The following is a 23,793-nucleotide window of genomic DNA, read 5'->3' on the forward strand; positions in this document are numbered from 1 at the left end:
AGCGCTGTATACAGTAATATAACCCCCAGCGCTGTATACAGTAATATAACCCCCAGCGCTGTATACAGTAATATAACCCCCCAGCACTGTATACAGTAATATAACCCCCCAGCGCTGTATACAGTAATATAACCCCCCAGCGCTGTATACAGTAATATAACCCCCCAGCGCTGTATACAGTAATATAACCCCCAGCGCTGTATACAGTAATATAACCCCCAGCGCTGTATACAGTAATATAACCCCCCAGCGCTGTATACAGTAATATAACCCCCAGCGCTGTATACAGTAATATAACCCCCCAGCGCTGTATACAGTAATATAACCCCCAGTTCTGTATACAGTAATATAACCCCCAGCACTGTATACAGTAATATAACCCCCCAGCACTGTATACAGTAATATAACCCACCCAGCGCTGTATACAGTAATATAACCCCCCAGCACTGTATACACTACTGTCGGTCGGTGGCAAAGACCTGTTTTTATCGCATTTTATTCAAATAAACCCCCTTTATCTGCAGACCTGGAGCCGCCGTTGCTGTCAGTCATGTGATATTTTTGGGGACTTTCCCGGCTCAAACCCCACACTGAGCTGATGCTTTATGGCGATGCTAATGAAGTCTGTCCTCCATAGACTTTCATTAGTCAGAGTCTCTGACTAGCCAGAATTTCCAGTGTCGCCTCTTGCCCAAGAACATCTTTAAACTCCCCCCTGCCCCTCTTTGCCCATTTGGGAATTGTTGATTGAGGTAAATATTACAAATTAAGTGTAAATTGCGTGGATTTCGAGATCCCGGCCCTCAGCGATCATTAACACCGAAGTTTAGTAAATTTAGTGGAATCTAACACTAAAATTCAACCAAAAACAAGTTAAATTCTCACCTCATAGGAACAAAAATACTAAAAATATATATAATTTACTTGGGAAACGTGAGAATTCTGAACAATTTGCACTTCTGCGCGTTGAGCTAACGCTCGTTAAATATCCCCCTCGTCTGGGATGAGATTTGCATAATTCCCCGTCTAATGAGGCAATCAAGGTGCATTCGAATATTTGTCTTAGAGCTCGGATATCAACTGATTAAAATGAAGTGGAAAGACATTAGCGGAACGGCCCAATCAGGACAAATCCCCCGAAACGCACGAAAAGAACGATGCCTGTAAAACACCTTATAGAGAGCGCATTAAAGCCCCCGTTCTGTGCGGCTCCGTGCCGGTCGTTACTTGAGCTCTCGTGGTTTATTTCAATGTTTTATCTGTTTGTAATTGTTGCATGAAGGCAGCCATTTTTACTTTTTATGCTCCGCCCCTCGTTCTTCCTCACTTATCAACTGAGTGCATTTTCTGTTTCCAGAGCGAACGGGAAGATTCTCATGGTTTTTACCCCAGTGTCAGGGTGAATGGGGCAGATTCTCAGGGTTTTTACCCCAGTCTCAGGGTCTCACAATATAAGGGCAGATGCTTGTGGTTTTTTACCCCGTCTCAGGGTCTCAGGCTGAACGGGGCAGATTCTCATGGTTTTTACCCGAGTCTCAGGGTGAATGGGGCAGATTCTCCTCTGATTTAATGATATCTGAGCATCCCGATTGGTGCTTTTCTCCCTTCTTTATCACAGCTGCAATCCCTGCTTGAATACAGGTGATTTCATTCAGAATATCTTTTTACTTTCTGACAAGTCACGGTTTCCATAACGACCGTTATTCGGCTGAGTCGCTGTGATGGGATCTATATGATGAAAACGTGGATATTTGAAGAGTCGGATGATATAAGCCGGGGGGGCTTTTCTCTCGTCTCAGTTTTTTCGTGGCTGTCCCTTTAGGCCCCCCGCGGTCTCTGCTGTCTCGGGAAGGAGTGAGTGGCGGGTGAGATGTCGCCCTTAAGGTTATAAATGCGTGGCGTTTGGTCAGCCGTATTGGGAAACAGATGTTCAACAACAAGCCGTTTTGCAGCACCATAAATATTTTCGCAATCCCCCCCCCCCCCGAGACGTGGCGGCTCCCGGCAGCTCGGCAGCTCGTGCTCCGTAGAGGCTGCCGGGGCGATATGTCGGCTCTCGCTTTGTGCCGCTAATTTCTGTGTCAACTGCAGCCGCCGAATGAAAAACGATCTCCCTCCGCCACAATCCTGGCTTTCTTTTCATCCTCGGGTTCTGGAGACGATTTTAACCCTAAAATACCCTTAAAAAATAAAACCTTAATCGGTCGTCGGTCTCGTCTTAGATTCAGGAGCTGTATGTCTATCCCATGCATGTTTAATACCCTCACTGTATTACCCTCTACCACTTCTGCTGGGAGGCTGTTCCACTTATCCACCCCCTCTCAGTAAAGTAAAATTAGTATCTTAAAAGTGTTGTACAAAGTTTCATGCAATGTTTCTGCTGATTCATAATACTAGAACACGGAAGATCGCTCATGTAATAATAACACGGCCACGGCCTTGGAAGGTGATATCCGGACTCAGCGCGTCCCGAGTTCCTCAGTCTTATTGTCCGGGTCAGACTCGTCTGTGCCGCGCGGCTCGTTTGCTTTTCGTTTGTCGGGGTTTCTGCTTTCGGTTGGATGATCGTTTCGTGAAATTTGTGCCTCGTTTTGTGAATGCAGATTCGGGGGTTTGTTTGTCGCAGACGGTGTGAGGGGCCATCGCCGGCCGGCACCACGGAGCGAGACGAGTCCTGATTCCCTGCGTTTTATATAACATTTCACCAATTCCGTCATACTCCAAGGTCAGTAACCCGACTTATCGCAAGGACAGAACTTCTAGAACATTCCAGGCGCTTGAGGTAAGGCGGAAAACGGATACATCGGATTCATCAAAAAGCTACATTCATAACGCAACAATCCGGAGCAAAAAGCAGAACGTTCCACTGGTTGCCCCGGCGACTGCTCCGCGTTTCCAGCTTTGCTCCAGTAACGAAGCAACCTCATTGGGGAACCGCAAAATTTAACGCAAATAAATGCAACGTTTGCAACGAGATCCGGCAAAATCCCCCCAAAAATAATCCATTATCGCGTAATCCGCGTGAATCCCCCCGGCCCGTGTTTTGGGTCGTCCCCGCGGATTGTTGTGATCTCCTTGGTTTGACCCCACGTTGTGTGCGGATATTTAAGGGGGTTCTTCCTGTCAGCGGGCTGGTGAGTCGGAGATCACGCACGCCGTGGAGAGCTGCGCCCGGCGCTGCCCGTCCCAAAGGGACGCAAATCTCTAGGATATGATGTCATAGCATAGCACTCGGTATTAATGATGATGGCGCGGGGGGGTGGCTGGTGCTGCCGCCCTGGGTTGGGGCGATCGCCGGGGGTTGATATACTGCGGGGTAATTAGCGATCTGAATCAGTGGTTATTATAGGGCAAAGTGTGCAATTAGAAGGTAGCCTTATCACCATGGCAACCAAGTGTCTGATCCAATCAGCAGGAACATTCCATTGGTTGCTATGGTGATAAAGCCACTTTCCAAACATTCCTGAATCACTTTTATTTTCCGTAAAGTTGTACCGTCCGTCACCCGGTCCTCGGGGGCCGCTCACACATTTTGGGGACATTTCTTTAGATTTTTTTTATCTGTCGGCTTCACTTTTCTTCACAGTAGGAAATCTGATTTTTTTTTGGTCGTTTTGATGCAGAAACACATTTAGTGAGGGTGTCCAGAGCCGGCCCTTACATGGAACCCCGACGGCAGCAATTTGCATGGGCAGATCCCAAAAGGCCAACAGCACGCCTCACGAGTCGGGGTAAAGGGTTAATTTCCGAGTCCTGATACCCCGAGGTACCTCTCTATACCCCTAGTTTCAAGGAGGTGGGGGTTACGTCCCCGTGTGACCCCGCGGCAGTAGCTATGCACGGAAGGCGAGCTGAAGACGGGTGATTGAGTAGCGTGTGTCTGTCTGCGTGTATCAGTGTATGTTAGCGTGTGTGTCTAGGTACATGGGGGTTTGGGCGTGGTTGAGTGGGCGTGGTTTGGTTGGGCGTGGCGGGCAGCACAAGGTCTTGGGCCGGCCCCGAAGGTCTCCATATTGAGGCGGTCCTTACGGTTAACCAAACCCCGTTGTACATCTCTGTGGTATATGACGGCGCTATATAAATAATATTGCTGATAATCCCCGCCGCCGCCCTTGCGCCTCATAACGTGGATTTTCCGAGGACGTCTCATTAAATGACAGAAACTCATTTTTAGGCAAGGAATTCTTTTTTTAAAGTCTTTTTGGTTTAACCCTTTCATTGCAGAGCACCGGCTCCCTGTCCTTAAATGTTCCCTTATTATCGTTTTTCAGAGTTTCGTTGTATTTGGATATTAACCCATCCCCCGCCTTCCCCCAAATAAAATATTACTGATAATCCGCCGTTAATGCAGCACCGTGTGGGCTGTAGTCGGGGGTCCCGGTAGAGAGTTAACCCCTTACATACCTGATAAATCACCCTCGGTAAATGACGTATTGTTGTCTCATCTGCCGCGTTTTGGTAAATCCCGAGCCCCGCCCTCTTTTAACCCTTAAAGCGCTGCGATTTCCTCGTTGCCGTTACATTGTATCCATTGTACGCAGAGCGCCCGGTTAACCCCTGCGCCGCTGAGCCGGCTGTCCGGGGTCTGCTGCCTCCCGCACGCCCTCGAGCAGGCGGCGCTAGGACCCGGCGGGTACCGGCTGGCAGCCGGAGTCAGACACGCTCGGTCCGGTAATCGTGTGTCTGGTGCGGCGGCTCAGTCACCGACTCCTGCCCCCTCTGCCGCCAGCCCCCGCACCCACTACCCCCTGCAGGGCATGGCAGGGGCGGCGTGCCAGCGGAGCCGCGCGTAGAGCAGTGCCGGGTACCTGCGGGCTGCCTCCGGGGAGACGCACAAGATGAAGGCGCTGCTGGTGAGTCGGGGGCAGGGAGGGGATCCGCACCCGGGTAACACCTGCCACCGAGGGGCATCTGCCTGGCATGGGGTGGGGGCTGCAGGAGCCTGCGGGGTACGGCGAGAAATGGGGGGTGGCTGAGGGTGAAGCTAATTGCCCCTGGTGTGGTCCTAGAGGGTAGTGTGACCATGCACTGTTCCCCAGTGAGGTCTTAGAGGGTAGTCTGACCATACAATGCTGCTTGATGTGGTTCTAGGAGGTAGTCTGACCATCCACTGCCACCTGGTGTGGTCCTAGGAGGTAGTCTGACCAGGTGCTGCTAGCAAGCATAGTGTAAAGAGGTAGTCTGACCATGCACTGACACACGGTGAAGTATTTTTGGGTGTTCCGATGACCCGGATACTGACCCGTCTCATACACCCAACCTGTCCAGCGTGATAGGGGCAGTAAATCTCTTACTTGCACTTGGGGTATGTAGTTCCACACCAGCCCCCCCTCCCAGGTGGGGTATCTTCCCCTGGAGGGGTGTGAGCTGTGCCCTGGGGTCATGTGTCCTAATTCTCTGATGCCCGGAGTGCCCAGCTGGTAGACAATATGCTGCCTGCCACCCCGGCTGCCTGAGTGTTGTAGGAGTTGGACTGCGGTGGTGACTGTGCTCTCTCTTTGTACAGCGCCACGGCCTGGCAGTGTTCTTGGCGCTCAGTACCATGTGCACCAGCCTGGTGATAATGTACAGCAGTATGAGCAGCGTGAAGGAGCAGCGCCCCCTGCAGGGAGCCCACGTCGGGGGCAGCGCCAAGGAGTCTGCCCCGGAGCCGGTCCTGGAGGGGTATATCAGCGTCTCGGACCACAAGGTAAGCGGAGAAGTCTTTGTGTGGCGAGGAGGCAGGACCGCGTCTGTGTGATTAATGCCCCTCGGGGGGCAGCTCTGCCTGGACGAGGCTTTTATGATATCGCTGATTCTACCCCTGACACGCAGGGACTGTTAGCCCAGCCGGGGGTCGCTGGCCGGGGGTATCTGTGCCGCGGCTGTGAGTGTTACTAGACTTTAACCCTTAGGTTTAACCCTTAGGTTTAACCCTTCGATTGCCCATTTTTCTTGCTGCAGGGCCCCAAATGCTCGCCGCAGAACCGCTTACAGAATCTGTCTGTCTATATCTCTTACTGAGTCTCTATTGTCTATCCATTTATCATCTGTTAGCTCTCTCTCTCGCTGTCTCTCTCTCTCTCTCGCTCTCTCTCTCGCTGTCTCTGTCGCTCTCTCTCTCTCTCTTGCTGTCTCTCTCTCTTGCTGTCTCTCTCTCTCTCTCGCTGTCTCTCTCTCTCTCTCGCTGTCTCTCTCTCTCTTGCTGTCTCTCTCGCTCTCGCTGTCTCTCTCTCTCTCTCGCTGTCTGTCTCTCTCTCTCTCTCGCTGTCTCTCTCTGACTGTCTCTCGCTCTGTCTCTCTTGCTGTCTCTCTCTCTCTCTCTTGCTGTCTCTCTCTCTCTCTCTTGCTGTCTCTCGCTGTCTCTCTCTTGTTGCATTAAAGTTCGTAGAATTTCAAAGTCTTTTATTATCTGAAGCTTCAGATGGAACTCAGAAATTGACTAAAGAGTCATCCGGCAGGGAGAGGCCGCCCAGCGACCGTAGTGTCTGTATAGCGTTAGTCTGGAGAGACATCCCAGCGGTGGCGGCACCGATATCCGTGTCGTCGTGAGACTGCTTTTTATTGTTTATCTTTGTTGTTATTATTACATCCGTGTTACGGCTGCGATGGGGTTTCCCCCGCGAGAGCTTCGGGTCGGGGGGTTTAGGGTGGGGTTCGGGGGCTAAGTCTCCACAGATTTGACTGTCATTTTGCACATTATGGCCTAAATTCCATTAATCCATACCTGCCAATGATCCCGGATTTAATGCGCCCGACACCCTGATCCGCAGAACAGCAGCGAATAACCCGATATACTGAACACAGCGAAGCTAAGAGACCATCTTATCATACTGCCTGTGGGGAGCAATAGAATGACTCAGTCTTAATCACCAAGTTGGACTCTCTGACTAATGAAAGTCTATGGAGGAAGGGACTTCATTAGCATCGCCATAAAGCATCAGCTCAGTGTGGGGTTTGAGCCGGGAAAGTCACCCAAAATATCACATGACTGACAGCAACGGCGGCTCCAGGTCTGCAGATAAAGAGAGTTTATTGGAACAAAATGAGATAAAACCAAGTTTCTGTCACCGACCAACATTATTCTATACAGCGCGGGGGGTTATATTACTGTATACAGCGCTGGGGGTTATATTACTGTATACAGCGCTGGGGGTTATATTACTGTATACAGCGCTGGGGGTTATATTACTGTATACAGCGCTGGGGGTTATATTACTGTATATAGCGCTGGGGGTTATATTACTGTATACAGCGCTGGGGGGTATATTACTGTATATAGCGCTGGGGGTTATATTACTGTATACAGCGCTGGGGGTTATATTACTGTATACAGCACGGGGGGTTATATTACTGTATACAGCACGGGGGGTTATATTACTGTATACAGCGCGGGGGGTTATATTACTGTATACAGCGCGGGGGGTTATATTACTGTATACAGCGCGGGGGGTTATATTACTGTATACAGCGCTGGGGGGTATATTACTGTATATAGCGCTGGGGGTTATATTACTGTATACAGCGCTGGGGGTTATATTACTGTATACAGCGCTGGGGGGTTATATTACTGTATACAGCGCTGGGGGTTATATTACTGTATACAGCGCTGGGGGGATATTACTGTATACAGCGCTGGGGGGGTTATATTACTGTATACAGCGTTGGGGGTTATATTACTGTATACAGCGCTGGGGGTTATATTACTGTATACAGCGCTGGGGGTTATATTACTGTATACAGCGCTGGGGTTATATTACTGTATACAGGGCTGGGGGTTATATTACTGTATACAGCGCTGGGGGTTATATTACTGTATACAGCGCTGGGGGTTATATTACTGTATACAGCGCTGGGGGTTATATTACTGTATACAGCGCTGGGGGTTATATTACTGTATACAGCGCTGGGGGTTATATTACTGTATACAGCGCTGGGGGTTATATTACTGTATACAGCGCTGGGGTTATATTACTGTATACAGCGCTGGGGGTTATATTACTGTATACAGTGCTGGGGGTTATATTACTGTATACAGCGCTGGGGGTTATATTACTGTATACAGCGCTGGAGGTTGTATTACTGTATACAGCGCTGGGGGTTATATTACTGTATACAGCGCTGGGGGTTATATTACTGTATACAGCGCGGGGGGTATTACTGACTGGATGGGCCGAATGAGTTTTATGATATTCTGTTTATTGGTGTCACCAGTTTCTCCGAAATACCTCAGCGGGGAAACTTTTAAAAAATATTACTCTTAGGCTAGGTTTCCACTTGGGTTTTTGTCCGGCGTTTTTTTCTTGATGAAAAACGCCAGGAAAACTGCCAAGAAAACTGCCGCTGCATTTACCTGCGTTTTGGCGTTTTTTCTGCAGTTTTTTCTGGCGTTTTAGCCTTTCTGTGGAAATTGCTTTTTTTGACCTTAGGCAGTTTTTCCAGCCTTTACAAGTTAGAAGTTTCACCCAGCTAAAAGGGATTAGGATAAATGGCAAGTATCTGCCCTCTCCTGATGTCATTTCCTTGGTAGACCCTTTTGTCTCTTTTCTGTGGTTTGTAAGGCATGCTTTATTTCGAATGTCTGCTCCTCTGGGAAGATTGGCCCCAAATGATGGTGCAAATTGTTTGCTGTTGCTTTTGGCACGCAGGATCCGGTCGCGTATGTTTGTTTGTAATGGCATGTTTGTTCCAAATGGTGTAAAATTCAATATGAACCAGTCCAGGACTTTGTTTTGTGTGAAACTGTTTGTTTTCAGCCTATTTCTCGTAGGACACACAGATACTGGGTCCATCCTCTGCATTGTAACTGTGGAAAAAACGCCATAAAAAACGCCAAGGCAATAAACCCACATGGCTTTTTCATGGCGTTTTTTCTCTCCCATAGACTTCTATTGGAGAAAAAAAGCCAAGATTTCTTGCAAAAAACGCCAGAGTGTCAACATGCTGCAGTTTTGAAAAACTGCCACAGAGCCCAAAAAAGCAGAAAAACGCCAAAGAGGACTAAAAAAACGCCAAACAGAAAAACGCCAGGTGGAAATGGCATTTTGCGATTTCCTATTGAATTACAGCTAACATCTGGCTGCATGCGTTTTTCACAAAAAAACGCCAGGTGGCGCTATTGGCGTTTTTATAGGCGTTTTTAGCTAAAAAAACCCAAGTGGAAACCTAGCCTTAGGCTTGGTTTCCATTGGGGTTTTTTTTTGCTAAAAACGCCTATAAAAACGCCAAAAGCGCCACCTGGCGTTTTTTTGTGAAAAACGGCTGCAGCCAGATGTTAGCTGTAATTCAATAGGAAATCGCAAAATGCCATTTCCACTTGGCGTTTTTCTGTCTGGCGTTTTTTCAGTCCTCTTTGGCGTTTTTCTGCTTTTTTGGGCTCTGTGGCAGTTTTTCAGAATCGCAGCATGTTGACACTCTGGCGTTTTTTGCAAGAAATCTTGGCTTTTTTTCTCCAATAGAAGTCTATGGGAGAGAAAAAACGCCATGAAAAAGCCATGTGGGTTTATTGCCTTGGCGTTTTTTATGGCGTTTTTTCCACAGTTACAATGCAGAGGATGGACCCAGTATCTGTGTGTCCTACGAGAAATAGGCTGAAAACAAACAGTTTCACACAAAACAAAGTCCTGGACTGGTTCATATTGAATTTTACACCATTTGGAACAAACATGCCATTACAAACAAACATACGCGACTGGATCCTGCGTGCCAAAAGCAACAGCAAACAATTTGCACCATCATTTGGGGCCAATCTTCCCAGAGGAGCAGACATTCGAAATAAAGCATGCCTTACAAACCACAGAAAAGAGACAAAAGGGTCTACCAAGTAAATGACATCAGGAGGGGGCAGATACTTGCCATTTATCCTAATCCCTTTTAGCCGGGTGAAACTTCTAACTTGTAAAGGCTGGAAAAACTGCCTAAGGTCAAAAAAAGCAATTTCCACAGAAAGGCTAAAACGCCAGAAAAAACTGCAGAAAAAACGCCAAAACGCAGGTAAATGCAGCGGCAGTTTTCTTGGCAGTTTTCCTGGCGTTTTTCATCAAGAAAAAAACGCCGGACAAAAACCCAAGTGGAAACCTAGCCTTAAAGGGGCGTTCCTGCCGTAAAACGCACGTCGTGGGAGTAACAGCTGTGAGGTCCCTTTAAATGCCCGTCTTCATTAGTGGGGCCGCAGGGGGCAGTAAAGTGACCCCAGTTATTTGCGTGCGTTCAGAAGTTGGGGTTCCTGGAGCCCCCCACGTGTTGGCCGGTGACGGTTCAGAGCAGACTGAGACGCGGCCGCCCTGAGAGAGAGCGCCCCTGACGAGACCGCGCTTAAAACCCAATCGCTCGCGCTTTACGGGTTAAATAATGAGCTTTTACGGGAGTTTTGAAAGCCGCCGTTTCTGTCTTTATTGCTCATAAATGTTTTTTTTTTCCCGTTTTTGGAGCGCGGCCCGAATCCAATCGGCTTGTGATTTGTAACATTAAACTTCTGCGGGGCGAGGACGCTTTAAAAAGTTATCTCGATAAACAGCCCCCGGGGCTCGTGGCCCCCCCAAAACCCACCGCTAAACACCCAAAGCAGAGGATAAACCCCCACGGCGCATTTAGTGGGGGGCATCAAACTGGGGTATCTGCCCCACCAGGGGGGGCGACATCTATAAAGTTCTGATTAATACGTACTGCGGCCCCTATAATAAAAACGCGAGGGCCCCGAGAATTTGAACTACCTGCAGCCGGGGCTTCTTATGTTTTTGTTCTGAGGTCGGTGGCAGTCTGTGGCAGATCCAGCATTATCTGATCCGTGTCCTGAATTCTCTCCCCTCCCCCACCCTTACAAAGTGTCCGCATCTATCTATCTATCGCTAACACTTTATTGGTAATTAGTGTTCCTCGGTCGCAGGTGCCACCTCGAGCGGCAGCTTTGCGGCTGAGCATTGTGGGCGTTGTAGTTTATGTTCTGCGATGCGGCGTACGATCAGGATAATTAATTTCCTATTGGGTTATATCACCCTCGCACGCAGCGGCGCAGTATGGCCCGACCCGCGGTGCACTCTGCTCTCGCCCCTCTGAGCGTGAAATCCGCTCGATAGTCGCCGTCGCTGCCGTCCGCTCGCTCGTGATGGCGGTAATTTATTGGCTGCGCGGCGGGGATTTGATTACGTTGCGCGGCCGCTCTCTTTCCCTCTCTCTTTAATGACGCGCATTGAATTAAATGACAGCATAAATCTCACGGCGAGAGCTCGAGCCCCCCCCCGCGCAAATATTACCTCCTGCAGAATATCACCCCGGCCCCCGGCGGCCCCCGAGAAACAGTTACTTCACTGACGAAGACGACGGGCTGGAGGGGTCTTAGAGGGGGTATGATGTCATAATACAAATACGTACAGGGGGCGATCCCCCGATGACCCACTCGTTAATTGGGCTGCGGAGAGAACGAGGCGTCGAGAATCTTCAGTGAAAGCAACGAAAAGGGTTAATTACAGAAAGAGCCATGAAGATGTGGAGTCCGCTCCCCGCAGAGGCTGACCTATCAGGAAGCGCGATCGTCCGTCTCCATAGAGCGGCACTAAGTACTGACCAGGTTACCGATTAACCCATTAATTGATTTATTTTTTTAGTGCCATCGCATCCCGCGGGGCTTTTTAGTAAATAACTTTTTTCAGCGCAGAGGAGTTGGGGCGACCTGCGCCGGTAGCGATGGGCGTTACCGAGGTCATCAGAGCGAAATGGAAAACGTATGCGCCGCGCGTTCATTCTCCGACTTCAATCCCCACCATCCACAGTCGGCGTGCGCATGGTCTCTCGCTGGCTTAGAGTCATAGGTGGTGTAGCTCAGCGGTCAGGGGGTGGATCGGGGGAGTTATGCGGACGCACAGAATGAGCCGTAGAAAAATAATGATAAAAACATCTAAAAAGTAAAAATAATAATAATAATAAAAAAAAAAAGCTGCATGCTGGACCATCGCCCGAGCGTCAGCTCTGCAGCCAAATGTCCTCGTAATCCTCGTTTCAGCGGCGGGCGGCCCGACGTCCTGATGGATGGTATTACCGCGGGCCGTGGGTACATAAAGCTCCGGACGCCGCTGTTATGTCATAAAGATGGTGGGAATGTATAATTACCGGACGCGATGATCGGCATTCGCCGCGATTTATTTTACTCCGAAATCCTCTCAATCTCCCATAATAGAGGAAATAAAAGGTTTATTGCGCGTTATCAGTCACAGAACGCAGGGCCGTATGTTCAGAGAGCAATTCTGGAGCAAAACGTGCAACGGTCGGCTGGTTTCCATGGTGATTGCTTCGCGCTTACGACTTTGGCTCCAGAATTTATAAATCAATGTTAAATTTTTAAATACTTTACATCAGAAGGACCCCTATAACCCCCCCCCGGCCCTTTAATACCACATATCTAATTAATTGGGGGAGGGGTTGGGGGTATTTAACATGCTGTGAGGGGGGGCGATGTTTTCCTCTGAGCTTTATTCACTAAACTGCGAATTAACAGAACACTCCAAGAAAGGGAAAACATTAAAAACTCTGTGACTTCCCTGTGCACCCCCCTTACGCGTATCCCATGGTAACGGCCGTCTCCACTTCCTGTCTCTCACCCCGGTTATCAGGTTGCTGATTGTTGCTGATTGGTGGAGGCGGCTCTTTGTCGGGGAGGCAGGAGGAGAAGGGACGGGGAATCGGTCGGAAATCGCCGGAAGGATCCGTATTGTAAACGTGTAAATGAATCGATCCCGCGGATCGGCAGCCGAGGCGGTTTTAATAAATTCATTTCGTGACCCTGACGGCTCCGACGCTGACGTTTTTTCCCTTTAATGAAACGTTTAATATTTCATGTTATATTTTCCGCTCCCGGCTGAATTTTTGTTCTCTTTTTCGGAGGATTTTTTATTTTTTTGGTGAATTTTATTTCAGGGAAGTCTGATAATCGCGCCGTCTCGCTGCGGCTTTTATACGGCGGGCGATCGGAGCCGTCGGACCGTCAGACTCCATTACTCCTGACGTCCGGTGTCACGCCGTGACCTCTCTGCTGCAGCCCCGACGCGGCGTTCAATTCCAGTATCCGCGAGAAATGCTTACCATAGCAACGGCGGAGCGGACCCCCCCCCCGAGCGACCCCCAAACTTTGCAGCCGTAAATTGGTTTTTTTTTCAAGGTCGTCTTGAAGTTCGCCAACTGTCAGAATTTCAGGTAATTCAAGGATTCTGACCTCGAAATAACTGATGTTTCCCGGAAGGGTTTTTTTTTCGCTTTTTTCGCCGTTTCTCAGAAATAAAGTGAATTTGTAACCCGCGGGGTCTCCGGAGGATCTGTCAGCGAGAGGAACGATGGCCGCCTCTATCTAAGCGGGGAGTTAAGGGGGATGATTCCGGATACTCATTTCCTTGTCACAAGCAATTTGTGCAAAAAGCGCTCGTCGGCGTCACGGGGGAATCCGGCGGGCGGTCGGGGGGGGGGCGGCGGGGGCAAATCCTCCAGAAAATGCCGTCTGTTACAGGAAGCCGAACGGTCGTCTCCGCAGCCCCCGAAAGAGTTAATTATCATGTTTTTTTTGTTGAATACCTATTTTGTGACAAAAACTGATATTTTAAAAACGGAATTCTTTTTCGTGTGATTTGTGGTAGTTTAGGAAATTTCTCTTCTCTATGAGAAGTTTGATGAACGAGACGCTTTAAGTTACGAAAATCTCCTTTCCGCCGCGATCCATCTACTTCCTCAGCTGGGTGTCCCCGCCGCGATCCATCTACTTCCTCAGCTGGGCGTCCCCGCCGCGATCCATCTACTTCCTCAGCTGGGCGTCCCCGCCGCGATCCTTCTACTTCCTCAGCTGGGCGTCCCCGCCGCGATCCATCTACTTCCTCAGCTGGGCGTCCCCGCCGCGATCCTTCTACTTCCTCAGCTGGGCGTCCCCGCCGCGATCCATCTACTTCCTCAGCTGGGCGTCCCCTTCCCACCCCTAAACCGGGTGAGATTGACTCCCGCGGGGGCCGACCTCCACTGTTTTTGATGCTTCGTCCGTTTGTCACAGGAGCTCAAATAGAAATGAACAATCTTTAAAAAAAAGCAAAAAAAAAAACCCCAAATAAATAAATTTAATTACGGAGATTTACAGGTTTATTGCAGACAAAAAGCGTCTTCATTTTGTTATATTTTATGCCGCTTTACCCAGCGTTCGGAGCGGTAAATTTCGGGAAATTAATTGGGGTTTGTGCCGTGACATCGCGGCGGCGCCGGGGCGGAAGAATTTCATTAAGACAACAAAGTTCAAATTAACTGCAACGCTTTGATAAATAGAGAAAAATAAATGACCCGTTACGGGCGAACAAACGACTTCCGCCCACAGGTACAGCGGGGGGGGGGCGAGTGATCCGGCGTGATGGGAATTCTTCTAAAGGTCGTTAAAATTCAACAAATTGGACCAAAAATTCAAACATCCAAGAATCTAAAAATCTAATAAAAACCCCAGCAAGGAAAAGTCATCGGATTTGGAAGAATGCGGACCAATACGCGCCGCCCGTACTCTTTGTCATTATTTGGGGGGCCACGAAGTCCCGAATGCCCACCTGAGAAAAATTGGCCAATGAGCTGCTTCCCTTTAAATACCTGGCATTCTGGCGTTTAAAGCTGCTGTTCCACCTACTCAGGTGAATTAACTCTTAGAAGCCATCTCAGGAACGATTCTTTAACCATGTAATATGTTTCTTCATACGTAATTTTTTCCTGGAATGCTTGTCATGTGACACAAAAGCGGGCGCTGATTGGTTATTGCCGTAGAAATTGGAAACAGTCCTGAGTTGCTTTTATTTGATTAAACTTTTCGAGGTAATCGGGTCATTTCCTTGGTTTAAGCCCAGCTTAGTTCTGCGTTATTGAGTTAAACTTTACAAACTTCCAGTGGTTGCTATGGTGACAAGAAAAAAAGTCACTGAAATAAAGGAACTTTATTTACAGTTAAAATACATTTAATTTTTTAATGTTTTTTTTTATTTTATTTATCACAAAGCCGTTTTCCCCAGATTGTGAAAATTATTTATCATCGTCGGTCGTTGTTAGTCGCCGACCAGCAGCCGCGGTACCTGCCCTAATGTTTCCCTCCAGCTTGTGCCTTTAAACCAAAAAACCTTAGAGGGTGAAATATTTTGCCGTCAAAAAAAGTAAATCTCGGATCTGTTATTATCTTTATTTCCCAGGGAAAAAAAAACCCCAACGATATTAAATGGCGTCCCATCTCACTAAATGGCACGGAGAAGACGGGCGGCGGGTTTGGTTCCACATCGCAGATACTTTATGAAACAATTAATATTGTTGCCAGAGAAGCTGCTAGCGAGCGTTGCCGGCGGCGACGGCTCGGAGTTAATTATAGCGGCTCGGATCTTAATTTACGGGAATAACGCGGTTTGGTGATTGCGGGAAGGAATTTAATGCCTCGTTTGACACAGACAGAGTTGGACGGTTAATGCAGAAGGACACAGGACCGCTAGGACTCTCCGGCCCCTCCCCCCCCTGATGCCCCCTCTCCTCCCCCTGATGCCCCCTCTTTTCTAGGTGGTCAGAGTGTTTGCTGGGTATGAGGGAATGAAAACAGCATATATTCCCTCTGCCACTTAGGCTGGGAGGCTGTTCCACTTATCTACCACTCTCTCAGTAAAGGAAACATTCCAAGCCTCTAGTGTAGACTGTTATGATCGCTCCCCCTCTCTCTCGCTGGCAGGCAGTCAGTGGTTTATCTCTTTAGGTTGAATTATGAATTTTTACGTACAGGATATAAAATAACTCGAGAAATTAGAGCGGGGCCGTTATAAATCAGCGCACGACGCCCGGCCGCTCGCGAGACGCTCGCTTTCTTACCTGGGAGGATTAGAACTTTGTAACTTTACCTGGTAACTTTGTATCTTTGTCCCACGTTTACTATTCCGCAGCACTGGTTACCATGACAACCTTTGTCTTTGTGTCACAGAACCCTCGTTCTGGCTCCTCCCCATAGGATGATGCGGATCCTCGGCAGGGGCGGCGCCGGGGGCGTTACGAGGCTTCCTGGCCGAGGGGGGACTCTTAGTATCTGATTTGGCGGCTTAAATAACGGTTCGGCCCTCGGGGGCCCGTCGCCCCACGTGGTAACGTTACGCGCGGTCCCCCGGGGGTCATAGTTCCAGAATTTTCCTGGTTCAGGGGAGATATCGGCAGAGCGGCCGCCCGGCAGATGTTGACGGCCCATTTAGTTTGAAACAATGTTAAGTCGATCAAAATTGATTTCATTTCATCTGCAATCCACCGACCGGCCTCATCGGGGGCCGAAAAGCGCGTTGGGAGCGGAGCCAGGCGGATTCTGGGCACCGGCCGCCGCTCTGCAGAACAAATCAATGCGGCCGAGAGTTTTCTCTGAATTCTCAGCCTCTGTACTTTGCATCTTTTGGCTTTTATTCCTCCCCGGAATGTTTCGTTTTTCAGCTGACTCAGGATATTTCCTATATTTTGGGGGCCGTCGCCGAGTCGCTCGTGAAAACCTTAAATATTTAACAGACTGACGTCGAACGCCTCGGCGGTCCTTTCCTTAGCTGAGTTTGTGGGTTTTAAATATATTTATATAAAGCGATTGAGCGGTGGGTCGGGTGCTGCGTTGTGCGGCCACCGGCGGGAGATCGGGGGCCACTGGCGGGAGATCTGGGGCCACTGGCGGGAGATCTGCGGCCACCGGCGGGAGATCTGGGGCCACCGGTTGGAGGTTTGGGGCCGCATTAGGTGCCGGAGCTGCCTCATCGTCCGCAAATCCTCTTCATATTAGAGATATAAGGACTGGTCGGCAAAGTGAAATACACGGCGCTGTACAGACGGCCGCAGGGACCCCCGGGACCCCCCCGCCCCGGGTAACACCCCCCCCCGCCCAGGGGGAACAACCACATCAAGGACCGTTTAGCCGATCGTCTGGTCAGCCAACATCAGAAAATCACAGGAAATAATCTTTTTCCGATTGTATTTTTTTGCATTTTTTCTGTTTTCTGTTTTTTTTCCCCGCCGCCTTCGCTGTTTTTTCTGTCGTTTTTTAAAATAACGCTAAAGACCGTTTACTAAATAAATGTAACAAATAAGTAATTGTGTGATATAAAAGTAACCATTAAACATTTATTATTATTATTATTATTATTATTATATAACAGCCGCCGGAGCGTTTAATGTTTTACAAAAACAAGAATTCGGGGAGAAAAAATAAATTGCAGAACCGAAAAAAGTAAATAAAACATCAATAAAATAAACGTAAAAAGGAGTTTTATCTGCACTGAAGTTTCTGTCGGATTCCGGGCGCCGAGGCCAATAAAGCCTTAAAAATGACTTCTCCGTTGGTCTCCGAGGGCCGGACTCCGAGCAGACGGGCAGCCGGACACCGATTGGTTTTATAACTTGTTAGTCGGGGTGACGGAGCGGCGACGGTAACCGTCCACCGGCAGCGACGCATTCACTCGTCTCCTACACCCGAGATACCTTTCCCCAGAGGGCTCGGCAGTCTCTCTTTTAGAGCGCACGTCCTCTTTGCTGATTTTCAGGCTTGGCTATTATTCCGGTCGGTGGCCTCTGGTTGTAGCCGTACCCCGTCTCCCCGCACCGGACATTTATCGGCGTAGGACAGATCGGTGTAATCCGGGTGCCGGGATCTTCCTTCTGGCTGCTGAGACTCGGAACTCGATCGGCTTAACGTGTAAATAATAAAACGTGTTTACAGACCCTGCTGGTCTCCGGCTGGGCCACTGAGCGCGGCTCGTCTCATTTTCACATAAACCTTATTGATGCTTAATTCAGAAGAACACGAAAGCTCTGTTCTGTGTTACTTTACTGAGGGGGTGGCAGATAAGTGGAACAGGCTCCCAGCAGAAGTGGTAGAGGGTAATACAGTGAGGGTATTAAACATGCATGGGATAGACATACGGCTCCTGAATCTAAGACGAGACCAACGACTGATTAAGGAGAAACGGGGGGCCGGATGGGGCCGATCTGCCGGCGGGTTCTGGGTCTCTATGATTATAAACGAGGAGTTCTTTACTTTGATTAAAGTTCATTAACAAAATGTGAAGAGTTCTGAAAATGAAAAGGCTGTGAATGGCGGCTGATTGCCGGGAACGGCAGAAAGCGAAGGAAATGTTTTACTTGCAGGATTTTCTGGCAACCCCCCCCCCCCCGAACAGGCGTTTATCGTTCCCCGGATCGCCGGCCGGCGGGTTACGTAACGGAATCATTTCCTTCTCTGCAGAAATATTTTTTGGAAAATCTGCGAATGAGATCTCTTCATTCCTTCGCCCGCACCTTGAAAGTAAAACCTCATGGAAACCAATCCCAAATGGTGTGAAAACGCCGGAAAAACTGAATGTAGAAGAAACCCAGTTTATTTATTTATTTATTTATTTATTTATTTGTTAGCGTTAATAAGAATACAGAGCTTTTTTTTATTATATTTATTGGCTGAGATCCCAGCTGGATAGATGCGTTAACTCTTCGTACCCCAGGAATGGGCGGAGTGTTTATTTCCACTAAATATATTTTCAATGATGTATTTTTTCCTAATATTGCTGACATCGTGTCTATGATGTCATATTTAAATATGCTGTGATTTCCGTCATATACACCACGGCAGGCTGGCCGTTCGCGCCGGGGATCGCGGGAAAGGATACGTTAGCAAACACAGTGCACGGCCTATAGAAGGAGCATAGGAAGGATCCTGTAAGAAGTGCTCATTAAGGCCACATATGGAATAACTAGTAAAAAAAAACCTGAAAAAGTCATTATGCTTACATTTTAGCCACCCCGATGGCAGCCTGTTGCCTGTGTGGCCCCCGTGGCCCCGGCTTTGCCATCAGTGACGTCTTACGCTGCGTTTTCACCGTTTCTCCTCTGTTTTTCCTCCCGCAGCCGTTGAGAATGCACTGCAGGAGCTGCGCGCTGGTGACGAGCTCCGGACACCTACTGGGGAGCCGGCTGGGGGAGAAGATCGACCGGACGGAGTGCGTGATCCGCATGAACGATGCCCCCACGCGCGGCTTCGCGCAGGACGTCGGCAACAAGACCAGCGTCCGGGTGATCGCCCACTCCAGCATCCAGCGCATCCTCAGGAACCGCCACGAGCTGCTCAACACCAGCCAGGGCACCGTCTTCATCTTCTGGGGCCCGAGCAGCTACATGAGGCGCGACGGCAAAGGCCCCGTCTACAACAACCTGCAGCTGATCCACAAAATCCTCCCGCGGCTCAAAGTGCAGATAATCACCCGGCACAAAATGCTGCAGTTTGACGAACTCTTCAAGAAAGAGACCGGAAGAGACAGGTACTATACCCACCCCCTGTTTCAGGTGTGATGGGGCGCGGCAGGTGAGATAGGTGCGGTAGGTGTGACAGAGTGTGATGAGGTGGGGTACATAGAGACAGGGTGTGAGTGTGACAGAGTGTGGCGTTGTGTGACTGAGTGTGGCGTTGCGTGACTGAGTGTGGCGTTGTGTGAATGAGTGTGGCCTTGTGAGACAGAGTGTGGCGTTGTGAGACAGAGTGTGGCGTTGTGAGACAGAGTGTGGCGTTGTGTGACTGAGTGTGGCGTTGTGTGACTGAGTGTGGCGTTGCGTGACTGAGTGTGGCCTTGCGTGACTGAGTGTGGCGTTGCGTGACTGAGTGTGGCGTTGCGTGACTGAGTGTGGCGTTGTGCGACAGAGTGTGGCGTTGTGCGACAGGGTTTGGGTCGACTATCGGCCATAAAGCGATCTTCCTAGTGTTTGTAGAACCGGCAGCGAGGTCCCGTTAACGGCCGGTTCCGTTACTTTGTTTTCAGGAAGATTTCGAACACCTGGCTCAGCACCGGCTGGTTCACGATGACCATCGCGCTGGAGCTGTGTGACCGGATAGACGTCTACGGCATGGTGTCCCCCGACTTCTGCCGGTAAATCTCCTTAACTCTCCTTTCTCTCCACAGGGGCCGCTTCTCAGGGCCGGCATAAAAAAACAAACTATATATCTGGGAAGAGGGTCGTACCCCGTACCCTGGTCGTACCCCGGTCGTACCCCGTACCGCAAAGCCAGACCACAAACCGGGCAGATTTTGCTCATTTTACCCCGTTATAAATTTGGTTTCCTTAATGTTTGCAGCCAAACGAGTGAAACCTTTTATCAGCCAGAAGTATTAATTAACGGAGAACGGATTCCGCGCAGTCGCTGCCACGGGTATCCGCTCTAAACATACAAAGGATCTGGTACCGGCAGCGACCCCACTGACACGTACCCCCAGGGCCCCTCGCCATGTCCCCCCCCCCCGATATGCCCCACACCGGGGGACGGTTTCCCAATCACCCAACTCGCCCCGTTTCATATTTTAGTTGTTCCAATATATGAACCAAATTCTAGAGTAATTGTTCTATGTTCTAGAGCAGCGCTGTGCATGGCGGACGGTAGAACCATGGGAAGAATGTAATAAAAAATGAATTTGGCAACAGAAAGGAAAATAAAGGGACTTTTCAAAAAAGATAAAAACCGGCCGGGGAGATCGGCGCAGATGTTTGGGAATCAGTTGGCGGGGGGGTGGGGGGGGAGCTTGAAAATGGTTAAATTCAGTTTAATTGCCGGCTTTATTACCGATTTAATGCAGATTCGGCCAGCCTCGCGCGGCACGGAACTTCACGCTTCTCTCCAAGTGACACAAGAAGCAATAATCCAATTTTGTTTAAAAATGCACGTTTTTAATCCTGCGTTTTATGCGGGGATTTCGGGAGGGAGGCAGAAGCCGCGCATTTATTCCTTCGTTAAAATCCAGCGTTTTGGGTCCGGTCCGCGTAGAACGTCCAATTCTCTGTTAATTCGCTGCGGCTCTTGGCCGGTTCTCTACCCATCAAAGGGCATCGACTGGCCGTGAATTTTAAGAGCCAGGATTATGAATAAAATAAAACATTATTATCCGGTTCAGACGAGGATTTATCCCCCAAAAAAACTTAATTGGATTTAAAAGTTTAAGAAAAAAATAGAAAATAATATTGGAATTTAGCGTTAATATAAAAAGACGTGGAATTCAGAAAAAAAATGTATTAAAAGATTTTAAAATTCTCCAAAACGCAACTTTTCTGCAAAAAAATAAATTAGTGAAAATTGAGGGAAAAAAATGATCCAAATACTAATTCCGCTTTTTACCAGTTTTCTGTTTTAATGTCAAATAATATTTTTAGCCAACTGGCTGTGGAACTCGATATCCGGGTCCTGCAACGGATAGGGTTAAAAAATTCAAAACTAACAGCCAATCAGAGTGCAGCTGGAGGCACGCTGGGAAAAGTTCCAATCACTAGAGCCGGCCAAAAAAATCTTATAAAAAAATCTTTACTGTTTTAGGTTATAGACCCTTTTTATGTGAATAATAAAAAAAAATACTTTTAAAATTGCTCTGATCCACCTGAGAAAAATACATTGAGGGGACTCAAACGATACCGATAGGTGGAAAGCCTCTGTTGCCATAGCTGCAGAAAGAGATTTTTTTAATATTTCTGTGGGTTTTAAGCTTTTAAACGGGGAAGCTGAATATTTCAGAGCATTTGGTCAACACGATGGGAACCCAAACCAATAGATCTACCCCACACATGTTTAAATTCCCTCACTGTATTACCCTCTACCACCTCTGCTGGGAGGCTGTGTCTGGGAGAGATTAGTGAATAGGCAGCATTGGTTAGAATCACCTCTACATCAGACAGTTTCCCTTCGCTATCAATAACCCAAAAGCCGCATCACGACCCGGACTTCATGCGACACGAAACTCGTTTATTTCCCGTCATAAAACCCTTTTTCCTGCCGCAATAAATATTTATTATCCAGAAAAAAGGAAAAAAACCCAAAACATCCCAGATCCGCTCGTCTTCAGTCGCTACAGAAAGACAAATCCGTGATGTTTCTGTCTGTGCCGAGCGAAGGTTTTTTATTCCGCGTCGAACGAGTCGCGTCGTCGGCGGCAACAGATTCATTTCTAAAAACCATTAATCCGAATGCGATTCGCCGAAAGCCGCCATAAAACCCGGCCTCAAATAAAACCGCGGATTTTTATGCTCATTTCTGCCTTTAATAAAACGTATAAATATTTCACATTTTTTTTAAATGTTGGAATTTCTGTAAAACCCATAAAACCGTCGTTCGGTTGTAAGTTTGTGTTATTATTATTATTTATTTTTTCCTCCCCTGTAGGGCCCCGAACCACACGTCGGTTCCGTATCATTACTACGAGCCGATGGGAGCGGAGGAGTGCAGCATGTACATCGCGCATGAGCGCGGACGCAAGGGGAGCCATCACCGCTTTATAACGGAGAAGCGCGTCTTCGCCAACTGGGCGCGGACTTTTAATATTTTCTTCTTCCAACCGGACTGGAAACCGGAATCGAGTCCCGGAAAACGTCCCGTCCAGAAACCGATGTTTTGAGGGGGGGGCTTTACGCGAGCCACTCACACGCAAGGGTTTGGTGTACAAAACATACCAAGGAGTTCATCCAAAACCTGCAGTATTTTGGGGATTTTTGGGGCGGATTCCGCTGATTTCTGACTCTAGAGAGCGAGAGCCGGCGTTTTCCGCCTTTCGGGAACTCAGTGATTGCCGTTTTTTTTACGTTGCCGCGGTTACCGGCGTTCTTTGCGATGAGTGTTTTATTGGTTGTGTTTATTGTTCCGATGATACAGATTTTTTAACACCCGTATTCGCTGTGATTAATTACTCAAAAAACACCAAAATTACGTTGGATTTTTTACCAAATTCCCCGTTCCGGAAGCCGAGGAAGAGATATCCCGACGACAAGGTCTGCGATTCCTACCTCCATAGGTGCCGTCTGCCCCGAATCATCTGGTTCGATTCGTTTGCAGCGACATGTCTATTACACGGCAAACGTATCCACATGTAATCACGGCTTCCCCTGACATAACATTTCTTTTTCATGTAGCCGCGCATGTTGTTTGCATCGTAACAGCCGAGACGCGTCCCGGGGGGCTCTTTGACTGCGTTCGCACCGGGTAATTAGATCAGAGCGTCGCCCTCCGTTATATCGTTCCGTAGGCAGCGAGGAGCAAGAGAATGCGCTTTACTGAACCCGAGAAGCACCTGATTACAATGCGGCAGGCATCAAGGGGTTAACTCCGCGATTAATGATTATTAACCAGAGCTTCTAAAATGAAGCAGCAGCTGATAGAAGATAGAAGGGTTTCAGCACCGAGTCCTAGAGGTTCCTGGTATGGGGTAGATTTGTGGAGGGGGATATGGGGTAGATTTGTAGGGGGTATCGGGGTAGATTTGTGGGGGTATCGGGGTAGATTTGTAGGGGGTATCGGGGTAGATTTGTGGGGGTATCGGGGTAGATTTGTGGGGGTATCGGGGTAGATTTGTAGGGGGTAACGGGGTAGATTTGTAGGGGGTATTGGGGTAGATTTGTAGGGGGTAACGGGGTAGATTTGTAGGGGGTATCGGGGTAGATTTGTAGGGGGTATCGGGGTAGATTTGTGGGGGGTATCGGGGTAGATTTGTGGGGGGTATCGGGGTAGATTTGTAGGGGGTATCGGGGTAGATTTGTGGGGGGTATCGGGGTAGATTTGTGGGGGGTATCGGGGTAGATTTGTAGGGGGTATCGGGGTAGATGTGTAGGGGGTATCGGGGTAGATGTGTAGGGGGTATCGGGGTAGATTTGTGGGGGTATCGGGGTAGATTTGTGGGGGGGGATATGGGGTAGATTTGTGGGGGGTATCGGGGTAGATTTGTGGGGGGTATCGGGGTAGATTTGTGGGGGGTATCGGGGTAGAGGTGCTGCTCCTTGTTGCAGAGAGAGCTTTGATGCGGAACGAGG

General features: G+C 48.8%; 1 protein-coding gene across 1 annotated transcript; it reads left to right on the top strand.

The window, feature by feature from the left end:
- The first annotated feature begins 4,595 nt into the window (after positions 1-4,595).
- ST6GALNAC5 (ST6 N-acetylgalactosaminide alpha-2,6-sialyltransferase 5) lies at positions 4,596-22,651 on the top strand. Its single transcript, XM_053469716.1, has 5 exons — positions 4,596-4,853; positions 5,507-5,689; positions 18,871-19,280; positions 19,776-19,883; positions 22,157-22,651. The coding sequence occupies exons 1-5, from the start codon at positions 4,839-4,841 to the stop codon at positions 22,386-22,388; spliced, it is 948 nt and encodes a 315-aa protein (XP_053325691.1). The 5' UTR covers positions 4,596-4,838; the 3' UTR covers positions 22,389-22,651.
- The last annotated feature ends 1,142 nt before the right edge of the window (positions 22,652-23,793 follow it).

The sequence above is a fragment of the Spea bombifrons genome, chromosome 6, assembly GCF_027358695.1.
Source record: "Spea bombifrons isolate aSpeBom1 chromosome 6, aSpeBom1.2.pri, whole genome shotgun sequence".
Taxonomy (NCBI): domain Eukaryota; kingdom Metazoa; phylum Chordata; class Amphibia; order Anura; family Pelobatidae; genus Spea; species Spea bombifrons.